This window comes from Lemur catta, chromosome 1 (genome assembly GCF_020740605.2).
Source record: "Lemur catta isolate mLemCat1 chromosome 1, mLemCat1.pri, whole genome shotgun sequence".
Classification (NCBI taxonomy): Eukaryota; Metazoa; Chordata; class Mammalia; order Primates; family Lemuridae; genus Lemur; species Lemur catta.
The window spans coordinates 275,274,846-275,288,167 of record NC_059128.1 but is presented as its reverse complement, the minus strand read 5'-3'; the positions used below and the strand labels follow the sequence as shown (position 1 = coordinate 275,288,167).

Here is a 13,322-nt window from a genome sequence, read left to right as displayed (position 1 = left end):
TCTGTAATCCCAACACTTTGGGAGGCTGAGGCAGGGAGGATTGTTTGAGGCCAGGAGTTGGAGACCAGCCTGAACAACATAACGAGATCCTGTTTCTACAAAAAAATAGGAAAATTAGCTGGCTGTAGAGGTGCGTGCCTGTAGTCCCAGCTACTTGGGAGGCTAAGGCACGTGGATCTCTTGAGCCCAGGGGTTTGAGGCTGCAGTGAGCTATGATGACACCACTGCACTCTAGCTCAGTCAACAGAGTGAGAGAGACCCTGTCTCAAAAAAAAAAAAAAAAAGATATGCTCTAGTTCAGATCCCGATTCCCAATTTATATTTAATGAAGCTGGAATATCCAGAGCAGAGAAGGTATGGCTGTGGATTAGAGCTGTGTATCACCCTCATCCGCAAATCACTTTTGCTTCAACACCCAAAGATGAATTTGATTCTCTGTTTAAAGAAATAAAGTTACTAATGTTATATAAAGTAGACATAAAACGTCTAAAAAATGGAAAAACCAAATGCTCCCCAAATCTAAAAAGAAATTATGGTGTTAAAATTATAAAAATCATTTAGGTTATTCTGGCAAATCAATAAGCAAAGTCACATACCTTTGATAATCTGCTGAATAAGTCATGTTCCCCATAGACTCACTGTTCCTGTTCCACCTTAGGATAAAATTGTCATCTATGATGTCGATCTCTACATTTCGAGAAGAGTTTAGATTTTTTCCACCTATAAAGGCAACAAAAAAGATAATTATATAAACACTGTATAGATATTTTAAAAAATGTTGGCCGGGCGCAGTGGCTCACGCCTGTAATCCTAGCACTCTGGGAGGCCGAGACGGGCAGATCGCTGGAGCTCAGGAGTTCGAGACCAGCCTGAGCAAGAGCGAGACCCCGTCTCTACTAAAAATAGAAAGAAATTATCTGGACAACTAAAAATATATATAGAAAAAATAAGCCGGGCATGGTGGCGCATGCCTGTAGTCCCAGCTACTTGGGAGGTTGAGGCAGTAGGATCGCTTAAGCCCAGGAGTTTGAGGTTGCTGTGAGCTAGGCTGACGCCACGGCACTCACTCTAGCCTGGGCAACAGAGCGAGACTCTGTCTCAAAAAAAAAAAAAAAATGTTATACTTCCTCATATATCCCCGATTAAAGAATGAATACATTCAAATATAATGAAGTATATTTTAAAATCCAAAAAATGTAATGATCAGCACAGGGAGGATGCTAACTATGTTTCTGCATCTGAGAGAGCTGGAAGAAAGGTTGAGTTTTTTCATCTATAAAAAGAGTTGTCTTTTATCTGAAAACCAAACTGTCTCTCTGTATAAAAATACAATTTTTCTTTAGTCTCAGAAGTGATACTGGTGTAAAGGATATTAGGTTCAACAGTTTAACAGCCTCAATTTGGTTTCACACTCTACCTTCAGAGACAGAAATAGGTGCTCCTTGACTTACGAGGTGTTACATACCAATAAACCTATCATAAGAAAAAAAATCACAAATCAAAAATCCATTTAATACCCCAATAAATCCATTGTAAAGTCAAAAACTGTTAAGTTGAACCATCATCAACTGGGGACCATCTATACTTCATATACTCTGATGGAGAACTGAACAGATGTGATTTCAAAGGTGACAGCTGTTTACAGGAATGGAATATTCACATAACAAAATAGAGACACAGATGTATAAATATTTGTGTCAGCCAAGCCCTTTAGGAACCTAAAAAGATCTTGATTGCCAAACGTACCAAGTCTGGACCCTTCTGTTTATTTTTAAGGACTTCCATTTATGTACCTACCTTATTTCTTACTACTACTACTAACACAAATCTTCTACCAGTTAAATTACTTCCCTTCTCATTTTTCTTTTCTGGCCCCTCCAACCTGCAATGCACTCCTCTTCCTCTCTGACCACCCAAATCCTCCCAAGATCCAGCTGAAGTTTGACCCCCTATGGAAAACCTTCCCTGAATACTGCAGCTCATGTTGATCCTGTTCTCTTACACTCTGTATCATGTAATCTGTACCGCTCAATTTCACACTTAAGTAGATGCACTCAGCTCTCCAATACTTACTGAATGCAAGATGTTTTTCTTTTTTTTTTTTTTTTATCAATATTAAATATTTAATCTTTTAGAAAATCATTCCTTAAAAACAGTAACATTAGAACATTTTCATATAGTTAATTAATACTCCTGGGATTTCCCCAGAAATCTTTTTTGCCCTAGTGTATGTCTTCAATGTCTAAGCTTTAGAATCATCACATTGTCAAAAAGGGAAGCCAAAAGGCACCATTTTGCCCTAATTCCAAAAGAGTCTAAGAGAAAAGGGAAAAAAATATTTAAATAAATTATTTTATTGAGGGAGATAAGTTACTTAAATGTTAACTGGTTGTAAACAAAGGGAAGAAACATGGTAGAAGTCAGGTTTGCTGGCAGAGGAGGGATGGTACTAAAGGCTCTTCCCAACAGATATTCAGAATCCAGGGTTTTCATATTTCTCCATAGTCCAGTTTCTCATGGGTCACTTTCCATTCAAAGGATTCTAGAGACCAAATAAGACAGGATTCTTTCAGCTATCAACCAAGAATCTTCTCTTAGCCAAGGCATCCAATGGAAATATAATTTATTTTTCAGATTCCTCTGGAGGCTTAACAAGTCTCTTTCGCATCGCTTCACCAAGCTCCCTGCTCTTGGTCCTCTTTTCCATGTACTCTTTGTTCAAGCATTTTCTCATCTTCCGATCAAGATCGTTGCAATGACCAAAAAATTTCAGAATGTTGTGATTTTTGTGACATTCCTTAAGCAAGTTAATCAAGATGTTGCATTCTTCAGTGTGCAAGTGTGGAGATAAGTCAGGATGCATCTTTGGAAGGTGATGGATCACGGCAGTGCAACCACATCTGTGGCTGACCAACTGATGATTGATCATCAGTGCTTCCTCATGTCAAGAGATGGAAATGTGAAACATGATATGCAAAATGGCATCACTCTGGTTCAGGGCTCCAAAATGGAGTCAGGTAGCCAATCTAAGAAGGACTGCCTGTGTGACCTTACAGGACAAAGGGACTCTGCAGCTCAGGAAATTATCCTGGATTACTTGGATGGGCTCAGCATAATCACAAAGGTCTTCAAGAGTGAAAGAGGAATAGAAGATTCAGAGGGAGACGTGACTACTGAAGAAATCAGAGCCATGTGATGTGACGAAGACTCTATTCACTGATTTTGGAGATGGCGGAAGGGGCCTCAAGCCAAGGAGTGCAGGCAGCCTGTAGAAGCTGCTGGTGGCTGGTCAAGGCTGGCCTCCCGCGGCTCCACCTGACGTCGGCTCCCTCAAGATGTTTTTCATTTTTTATGTGTTTCGTGATAAAATATACAAAACACAAAATTTACCATCTTAACCATTTTTAAGTGTACAGTTCAGTGCTATTAAATATAGTAATAATGTTGTGCAACCATCACCGCCATCTTATCTTCATAACTCTTTTTATCTTGTCAAACTGAAACTCTATACTCATTAAAACAATAACTCCCCATTCCTTCCTTCCTCCCTCTAGCCCTGGGCAACCACTATTCTACAGGGTATCCCAAAAGTCGCCACACAGGGAAAATGGGAAATTGTAGCTAAACGTACCTTGATTTACAAAATATTCATTACAAAATTTTACAAAATTTTTCCTTCATATGGAGACTTTTGGGACACCCTGTACTTTCTATTTGTATGATTTTGACTGTATTAACTACTTCACAAAAGTGGAATCATACAATCTTCTTGGGACTGGCTTATTTCACTTAGCATAATTTCTCATGGTTCATTTATATTGTAGCAAATGTCAGAATTTCCTTCCTTTTTAAGGCTGAATAATATTTCATTGTCTATATATACCAAATTTTGCTCATTCATTGGTCCATGGACATGTGGGTTGCTTCTGTATTTTAGCTATTGTGAATAAAGTTGCTATGAACGTAGATGTCCAAATATCTCTTTGAGACTCCATTTTCAATTATTTTGGGTACAAACCCAGAAGTGGAATTGCTGGATCACATAGTAATTCTGTTTAATTTTCTGAGGAACCACTATACCACTTTCCACAGCAGCTATACTCTTTTACATTTCTACTAACAATACACAAGGGTTCCAATTTCTCTACATCCTCATCAGCACTTATTTTTTCTGATAGTAGCCATTCTAATGGGAGTGAGGTGGTACCACATTATAGTTTTAATTTGCATTTCTCTAATGATTAGCAATGTTGAGCATGTTTTCATGTACTTTCTGGTTATTTGTATATATTCTTTGGAAAAAGTCTATTCAAGTTCTTTGCCTATTTTTGAATCAGGATTTTTAAAAATTGTTAACCTTTAGGAGTTATGTATATATTCCAAACATTAATATCTTATCAGATACATGATTTGCAGATATTTTCTCCCATTCTATGGTTGCCTTTTTATTTTGTTGACAGTATCCTCTATTTCCTTATCTTCTGTTTAGTTGTTCATTTTTGAGAGAGGTCATTGAAGTCTCCAATTGTTATAGAACTATTTCTCCGTTTAATTTTGTTAGTTTTAGCTTTACATGTTTTGATAATTTGCCATTAGGAGCATAAATGTTTATAACTGTTGTAACTTCTTGCTGTATTGAAACTTCTATTAATATATAACATCCTTCTGTGTTTCTTATAACCTTTTTTGATTTAAAGTCTATTTTGTCTAATGTTAGTATAGACACCCCTGCTATCATATCATTACTATTTGCATAGAATACCTTCTTCCATCCTTTCACTTTCAAGCTGTGTCTCTGGATTGAAAATGAATTTCTTGTAGAGAGAATATAGTTGGACCATGTGCTTTTACTTATCTTGCCAATCTGTCTCTTGACTGGAGTTTAATCCATTTAAAGTAATTGCTGATAATGAGCGACTTACTTCTGTCATTTTGCTACTCTCTATATACCTTATAGCTTTTTTACCCCTCATTTGCTGATTACTATCTTCTTTTGTGTTCAGCTGATTTTTTTGTAGTAAAATGTTTGAATTTCTTTGTCATTTTCTCTGTGTATATTCCATAGCTATTTTCTTTGTGGTTGCCATAGGTATTACATTCAACACCCTAAAGTTTTCACACTCTAATTTGAATTTATACCAGCTTAACTTCAACAATATCCAAAAACTCTGCTCCTTTACAGCTGTACCCACCCTTTTCAGTTGATGTCCCAGAATCATATCTTTATATATTGTATGCCCTGAAACATAATTAAATGAATTAGTCTCTTAAATTACGGAGAAAAAATGTGGAATTACAAGCCAATGCTACAATACTAGCTTTTAAACTAATAATTGCTCTTTTTAAATGTATTATTCTCTTAAAGCATGTACAAAGCAAAAAAGTGGAGCTACAAACTGTTGTTACAATGATACCAGTTTTTATAATTGCCCACGTATTTACCTGTATTGAGATTTTTATTTCTTCATATGGCCTTGAATTACTGTCTAGTGTCCTTTCACTTCCCCTTTCAGAACTCCTTCAAGCAGTTCTTGCAAGGTAGGTCTAGCGGTAATGAACTTCCTCAGCTTTTGTTTAAACGGGAACATCTTAACTTCTCTTCAGTTTTGGAGGACAATTCTGCTGGATATGAGATTTTTGGTTGACAGTTATTTTTTCTTTTAGAACACTGAATATATCAACTCACTGTCTTCTGGTCTCCAAAGTTGCTGATGAGAAATCTGTTGATTATCTTATTGAGGATCTCTTGTATGTGATAAGTCACTTCTCTGTCTTTGGCTTTCATAAGTTTGATTATAATGTGTCTTGGTGTGGTTGTTTCTGAGCTCATTTTACTTGGAGTTTGTTGATCTGTCCAATGCTGACAGCTAGGCGCTGAAGTCCCCAACTATCTATGTATTGAAGTCTATCTCTCCTTTTAGATATCATAATATTTGCCGTATATATATGGGTGCTCCAGTGTTGGCTGCATATATAATGTTTAGAATTGTTATATCCTCTTGGTGAATTGATTCCTTTATCATTATATAATCACCTTCTTTGTCTTTTTTTTACAGTTTTTAACTTAAAGTCTGTTTTATCTGATATAAATATGACTAGTGCTAGCTTTTGGTTTCCATTTGCATGGAATAACTTTTTCCATCCCTTCACTTTCAGTCTGTATTTGTCTTTGCAGCTGAAGTGGGTTTCCTGCAGGTAGCATATAGTTGGGTCATTTTAAAAAAATCCATTCAGCCAGTCTGTATCTTTTAACTGGAATATAATCTGTTTACATTCAAGGTTATTATCGATAGATGATGACTTACTCCTGTTACCTTGTTAATTGTTTTCTGGTTATTTTGTATATCCTTTGTTTCTTTCTTCCTCTCATTGTTTATCATTGTAGTTTGGTGGTTTTCTGTAGTGGTAAGGTTTAATTCTTTTCTCTTTCTCCTTTGTGTATCTGCTGTACCAGTGAGTTTTATATTTTTGCATGTTTTCATGGTAGTGACTATTGTCTTTTCATTTCTGGATATAGAACTCCCTTAAGCATTTCTTGTAAGGCCAGTCTAGTGGTGATGAATTCCCTCAGTTTTTGTTTACCTGGGATTATTTCTCCCTCATTTCTGAAGGATATCTCTGCTGGGTATAGTATTCTTGGCTGACAATTTTTTTTCTGAATACTTTGACTACATAATCACATTCTCTTCTAACCTGTAACGTTTCTCTGGAGAAATGTGCTGTTAAGCTAATAGGGATTCCTTATATGTGACTTCACACTTTTCTCTTGCTGTTTTTAGAATTCTTTGACCTTTGACAATTGACTATAATGTGCCTCGAGGAGGACCTTTTTGGGTTAAATCTATACGGGGACCATTGAGCTTTCAGGATCTAGATGCCCACATCTCTCCCTAGCCTTGGGGGGTTTTCAGCTATTACTCATTAAATAGGTTTCTGTGCCTTTTACCTTCTCTTCTCTTTCTGTAACTTCCAAAATATTAACATTTGTTCGCTTAATGGTGTCCCATAAGTCTTGTAGGCCTTCTTTCCTCTTTTTCATTTTTTTCTGTAGGTAATTTATTTTTTTATTTTAATTTTATATTCTATGTTATTATGTTATTATTTTGTTTTATGGACTCTACTGTGGTTTGGAACTGGGTAATTTCAAATGACCTATCTTCAAGTTCAGAGATTCTTTCTTCTGCTTGAGCAAGTCTGCTGTTGAAGCTCTCAGTTACATTTTTTAAATTTTATTCATTGCATTCATTCATTCATCGAATTCAGCTGCAGGATTCCTGTTCCGTTTTTATCAGCTTAATTTTTCATTCATATTGTAAATTATTTTCCTGATTTTGTTGAATTATCTGTACGTATTTTCTTGTATCTTGTTGAATTTCCTTAAGATCACTAGTTTGAATTCCTTTTTCAGCAATTCATTGATTTCCTTTTCATTGGGGTCTGTTACCAGAGAGTTCTTATGCTTCCTTTGGTGGTGTCATATTTCCTTGGTTTTTCATGTTTCTTGTGTCTCTGCATTGATGTCTGTGCATCTATCTAGTGGACCAATCACCTCTTCCTGACTATATGGAGTGGGTTTCAAAGAGAAGACTTTTACTGGCAGTTAGGTTTTAGTGTGATTTTTGAAGGGTATGGTGACATTTCCCAACATGTGCAGTGGTATAGTAGCCACATAGCTTCTTCAGTTGCATTCAATGTCAGTAGTAAATGGGCACCTCAGTTGCCTAGGCTGTAGAAGTTTGTGGCAGCCGTGGCATAAGCTGTTAATGTCCTCAGTGTCAACGGCTTTTGGGGTCCTCCTATTCTAATTTTCCCCACAATAAGGAGACTTAGCCAAAGGGATCTCTCTTGGTATTAGATCTGACACTGGCTATAAGCAGTTGCAGTGGCTCTGGATTCCAGGGGCAGGTGCTTGGAGTGCCTATAAGGCTGGGATCCTAGGCTCAGGGTCTCACAAACTTATTGTGGCACCTGGTTCTTGAGGTGCAAATTTGCTCTCTGTGGCAGGGTTAGATGTTGGTTGCCCACAGAGCCAGGATCTGTGACTCTGATGCACCCTCTGTAGCTCAGACCCAGGGGTCCAGGCTGTAGCTGTGATTCCACCCCTGGGGTTAGGGCATAGCACTGGCCTGACTCCAGGGAAGAAAGGGCACTCTGGAGGTTTGGACCTGAAGAGCAGGCTACACTTGTATGTGGTACCCTGAGCCAATAGGGCTTAGTGGCAACTCAGATCCCAGGGGATGAAAAACCAAGTAATAGTGACTATAGACCATGGGATAGAGGGGCTCAGCAATATCCCGGACTGTGAGGCCATGTGCAGTGACAGCAAGTACTCCAGGATGGTGAAGCACAACTTTAGTTTAGGTCAGGGGAGGGGGGAGAAGGAGCAGCACAGTGATGACTTCACTCCCCAGGGAGAGGAGTGTCTCAGCAGCTCAGACTTTAGGACACTAGTCCAGCTATAGGGAAGGAGGATACTAGAGATTTTGGGGCTATAGACTAGAATGTCTCAACTCAGCCACTGCTCTGCTTCCCTGGGACTTGGGGTACTACATCAACTCAGCCCTGGAATACACAGCTGCTCAGCTTGGCCAGGGCACTTATTCCCCAGGGGGCAATGTGCTCCTTTAGCTCAGACCTGGGAAGAGGCATGACTGTTTTGGGGCGGCCCAGGCATTGTTTCCCTGGAATACAGGGTGCCACTTCATCTTAGGCACTGGGGTGCATGATTGCTTTAGGTGGCCAAGGTGCTGTTTTTCCAGGAGACAGGGTACTGCTACAGTTCCAGCCCAGGGGTAGGGAGGTTGGTAGGCAGAGTGGCTCTACTTCTGATTGGCCCTACAGGGAAGGGTATAACAGCTGCTCGTAGCTCAGCTTTGGGATGTGGGGTGGTTTGGTGGTGGCTTAGCCTTAGGGATGAAGAGGAGCTGTGGCTACAAGACCTGGAAGCAAGAAACTCTCCAGCAATAGTTCCAATTCCAAGATGGCATAGCACAATAGCTGGGTGGCCCACAGAGGGTGGGGCACAGTGCTCACTCTTCTCTGGGAGGATCACAGTTATGTAGACTCCAGGCAGCTCCCTCAGCTGGGCTTAGTGCCTGTGAGGACTGCAGGGAACCCCAGTGGTGAGATCTGTAGGTGCCCAAGGTATTGACAGGGGTTGCTGGGATCCTCTTGCTTACCTCCTCACCATAGGGAGGAAGTTACTCCTGGTTCCCAGCTGATCCCAGTGGGGGCATGGGGTGGTGGAGACCTGGTGGTTCCTTCAGTTCTTTAGATGGCCATCTCACATTTTTCTGTTCACCAGGGTTTTTGTTACTCCTCTGATGCACTCTGGCACTCTTTCTGTTATTTTTGTTAAAATGCAGTTGTTATTAGTTGTTCTGGCTCTCTTTGTGAGAGGGACAAACACTAGTGGCTTCTAGTTGGCTATCTTGCTGACATCACTCTCCCAGACTATGTTGTTTTTGTTTTTTTTATTGTTGTAGGCTGTTTCTGTACCAAAGATCATCCTGAGGTATAAACTTAAAGTCTTTTCTGAGCCTTTCCCTGGGTATGTGTGGCTGCTCTCTAATTTTCCCCATATATGCAGTTGTTTTTCAATGTACTAGTCTTCAATGTTTGGCTCCCAAAAGTGAAAAAAGAGGAACATGACGTGATGGGGGAGGGCATGTGACAGTGGGGGAAGGTGTAAAAACAATGACTGCCCACTTCTTGGCCTGCACACTTTTGTGATCAGAAGCAGCAATCAGAGCTCAGATATCTGATATTTGGTGATGGGTTTCTTTTTGCCCACTTGGCTCCTGTAAGTTGTGTGCAGGTTGCTCCAGTAACATGTGCCCAGCTGCCAGGCAAGGGCTGGGATGTGGGAGATGGGTAGCTGCTACTGTGCTAAGAGCTGAAATTAACCAAAATTAACTGCAATTTACCATCCAAACTTACCCCCTGAAGTTACAAACTTTCAATAGACTCCAGAGTTTCAGAATAGTTACATCAGACAGATTCTGCCAATGCAATTGTTACCTAGGTGGGGAGACAGATTCCGGGTGCTTTCTCCTCTGCCATCTTTTCAGAATCTTCAAAAGACATATTTTTAAAAACTGCTTCTTTGTATTAAACACAAATCTCCAATCAGAGTGCAAGTTCCTCAAAGGCAGAGTCTGCATAACTTCATACTTAATTTGCATTTTTCAGAGTACTCAGCATAATGGTGGGTTCACAGGAACTCCTTAAATATCACAAAGGACTAATCTATCATTTTGCTGAGCTATAATTTTTTAAAGACCAGCTTTTAAATTTACTTCTGGTTCCTACAATATTTCTAGCTTTTACTTCTGCCTTTGGGCAATCATGTTATCTCCTTGCAGACTTTTTCTACCATGGGGGTCTTTGTATAGAACTTTCTTAATTGGGACTGCTTCCTCTACTTTCCACTTAAATACTATAATATGGGGTCAAAAGGAGAGACATCAGAGAAAACACTTTCCGAAAAAAAAAATTTTAATTTAAGGAGGTCTCACCACCCTCAATTTTCTGATTCACACTCAGATTCTCTGAAACTTCATCCCTGAACAGAATACATCCCCTTATCCCACTCTTCTTGATTCCTGTCCTATTTGTTGGAATTTATAGATTCTATGCAGCCAAAGGGCAGCGATTGAGTTTATAGGGATTAACAAAAGATCTGATGGCATTTGTAGAATTTACAGTATCCTGTCCAGAATATTCTAATTCTGGTGATTCTGGGCCTCGAGATGGGAATGGACGATCTGATGGGGTAGAGCTGGGAATTTTCTTAGGGAAAAAAATTTCTTTTACTGCTAAAGGAAGGAAGGAAGGAGACCCTGGAGTTAGAGGCATCTTGGCATTTGGGAGACTAAGAAATAACTGACTGGTAAATGGATACGGACTTGGAAATAAAGTTATTTAACAGGATTTTAGCTTTCACAGATTTCACTCTAGTAGTATTAGCAATCTCCTTTTCATAATAATTTATTTCACCCTTTCAGCATGTAAAAGGTATAAATGGGTATTTAATCATAAATATGTGTATATATATGCATATATTTATATTTTAGTTGCTTCAACATTTCACTTTGATGACCAGAATGATTTACTATTTTTTAAAATCCAAATACACACATCCATTCAAATATAAATAAAATATATATTTCAGATAGTTTTCTTAGTCTCGGGTCCCAGAATTGCATTTACTAGGTTAAAAAGTATGAATATTTTTATAACTCCCAAAAGACAGAGCAACATTACGATCTCAAGTTTGAGTTAACATTTCACTTAGTCTTTAACATTATTTCTTTGGGGAAAAAGTAGATTAGGTCATTGAAAGATACTGATAATTAGACCCTTAATATATATATAGGAGGATAATCAGGAATTTAAATTATTTGGCCTTTAGGAAAACAGTCTAGCCCCAGGGGTATCAGGCCAGACTCTGAGGGTTTGATTTCCCACTCAGCCACTGGCTGGCTGTATGGCCTTAGGCAAGTTACTTAATCTCTCAGTGTCTCAGTTTCCCCATTTGTAAAATGATAATAGAATCTACATAGTTCTGAAAGCTATCTGAGTTTATACCTTTAAAACACTTTGATTAGTGCCTGGCACATAGCTCAGTAAATGCTAAATGCCTATGAATTATATTTTAGCAGCTCTCTTCTAACCTAATTTAAAATTAATTTCTTAATGCATACCCTCCTGGAATATCAACTTTACACGAAAATTCTGGGGAAATTCTCTTTACATCAAAGCAAACATGAGTTTAATGCAAATTTTTCATTAACAAAAGACTTCAAGGAAATCACTGTCGGTTGCAACAGGACCCTAGTATCCACAAACTACATACTATGTTTGTGGAAAAGTTTGAGAAATAGGGTATCATGTACCACATAAACACATAGGTCTAACATTTTCTAAGCAAACAGTTAAGTATTTTGAACCAATCAGCAGCCTCGCGGACCTCCTGCACTGCCGCACTGAGATGCTAGCTCTGTCTTTGGGTACATATACCTCCTCACTATAAAAGTACCTCTCACTCTTTCCACCTTATTATAGTTGCCATTCCCTACGCATCCTGGCTGAGTATTAAGAATTGCAGCAAACTAGCCTGGTGGCCTTCGTATTTTTCCTTTATTATTAGTTTTTATTAGACCGTAAGAATCCTGAGGGCGGAGAAATTCTTGCAACACTTACCTCATTCCCACGTAGGACTGGGCAACTGTTTACTAAATTGAGGAAATGCGTTTCAGGAACTGCCTTGTTTGTTATCAAACACGTGAGCGGAGGTGCTAGATTTTTTCCCAGAAATCAGCAAACTCAAGACCCGGGGCGCTCTCGCATCGCTGGCCGGGGGTGGGGGCCCGGGGCGGGCCCGAGGACCCTCGGCCGGGAGGATGCCCCCAGCCCGGGGACGGGTGCGCCGGCTCCCACGCAAGCGGCGTGGAGGGAGGCTGAACGCCACTTTCTCCAGCTTGATTTCCGAGCCCAAGTCGGTTTTAATCTAAGCGCCGCAGCTACGGACCTCAAACCCCCAGGGCACAGAGGGCCGGAGGTGTCCCAGAGAGGACGTCCGTCCTCCTCCCCGCCACCTCCCAGCTGGCGAGGTTTCCGAAGCCGCGCCGCAGCCCTTCCCCGCGTGTCTTACCTGCGGCTGCGGGCAACACCCATGGCGTCCCGGCGACCAGCACCAGGGCTGTCGCACCCAGGAGAGCGAGCATCGTCCGCCAGCCGCCGCGGGCCCCGCCAGTCACATCCTCAGATAGTCTTGTTGCGCGGCGGGACCGGGACGCACGTCTGCGCCGCCGCGCACGCGCACGCCATCCGCGCACGCGCCGTGCCTGCCGTGCGTACGCGCCTTGGGCGTGCGTACGCGCCTTGGGCGTGCGTACGCGCCTTGGGCGTCCGCACGCCGCCTGGCCTCCTCCTGGCGCCCCCTCCTTCCGCCTAGTGACTGCGCAGGCGCGGCCCGCCCCCTCCCTTCGGGAAGACGGCGTCCACCAGGCGGCCTTGAAGGGGGTTGGGGCGCGGCGCGGTGCCAGGGTGCCCCACCTCTTCGCCTCCTCCGCCGGCGTCGTGGTTGGGCGGCCTCGGGCCTCGCCCTTTCCGGCCCCCGTAGCCCGCTGAACCACGCGCCGCGCAGCACGGCGTTGGGAATCCCCAGCGCCCCGGGGCCGAGCGAGCCAGAGCGTTTCCCGTGTGAAGAGACCTGGGAGCCGAGCGGCGCGGCCGCCCGGAGCAGCCGCTCGATCCCCGGCGACCCGGGCCTTGGCGAGAACCGCGACGGCTTCTGGGCGGTGGGCTCCGTAGGGGAC

General features: G+C 41.5%; 2 protein-coding genes across 2 annotated transcripts in view; both read right to left on the bottom strand.

The window, feature by feature from the left end:
* The window catches only part of IFNAR1 (interferon alpha and beta receptor subunit 1), a 32,005-nt gene extending 19,167 nt beyond the window's left edge, over positions 1-12,838 (bottom strand). The window contains exons 1-2 of the mRNA XM_045540569.1: positions 12,656-12,838; positions 597-720 (exon numbers count right to left, since the gene is read on the bottom strand). Of these exons, the coding sequence (XP_045396525.1) occupies positions 597-720; positions 12,656-12,728 (197 nt within the window). The 5' untranslated portion in view covers positions 12,729-12,838. The remainder of the gene's footprint in view (positions 1-596; positions 721-12,655) is intronic.
* On the bottom strand, positions 2,339-3,244 carry LOC123630697 (COX assembly mitochondrial protein 2 homolog). The gene has a single exon (XM_045540570.1). The coding sequence runs from the start codon at positions 2,927-2,929 to the stop codon at positions 2,624-2,626; it is 306 nt and encodes a 101-aa protein (XP_045396526.1). The 5' UTR covers positions 2,930-3,244; the 3' UTR covers positions 2,339-2,623.
* Positions 12,839-13,322: the final 484 nt, after the last annotated feature.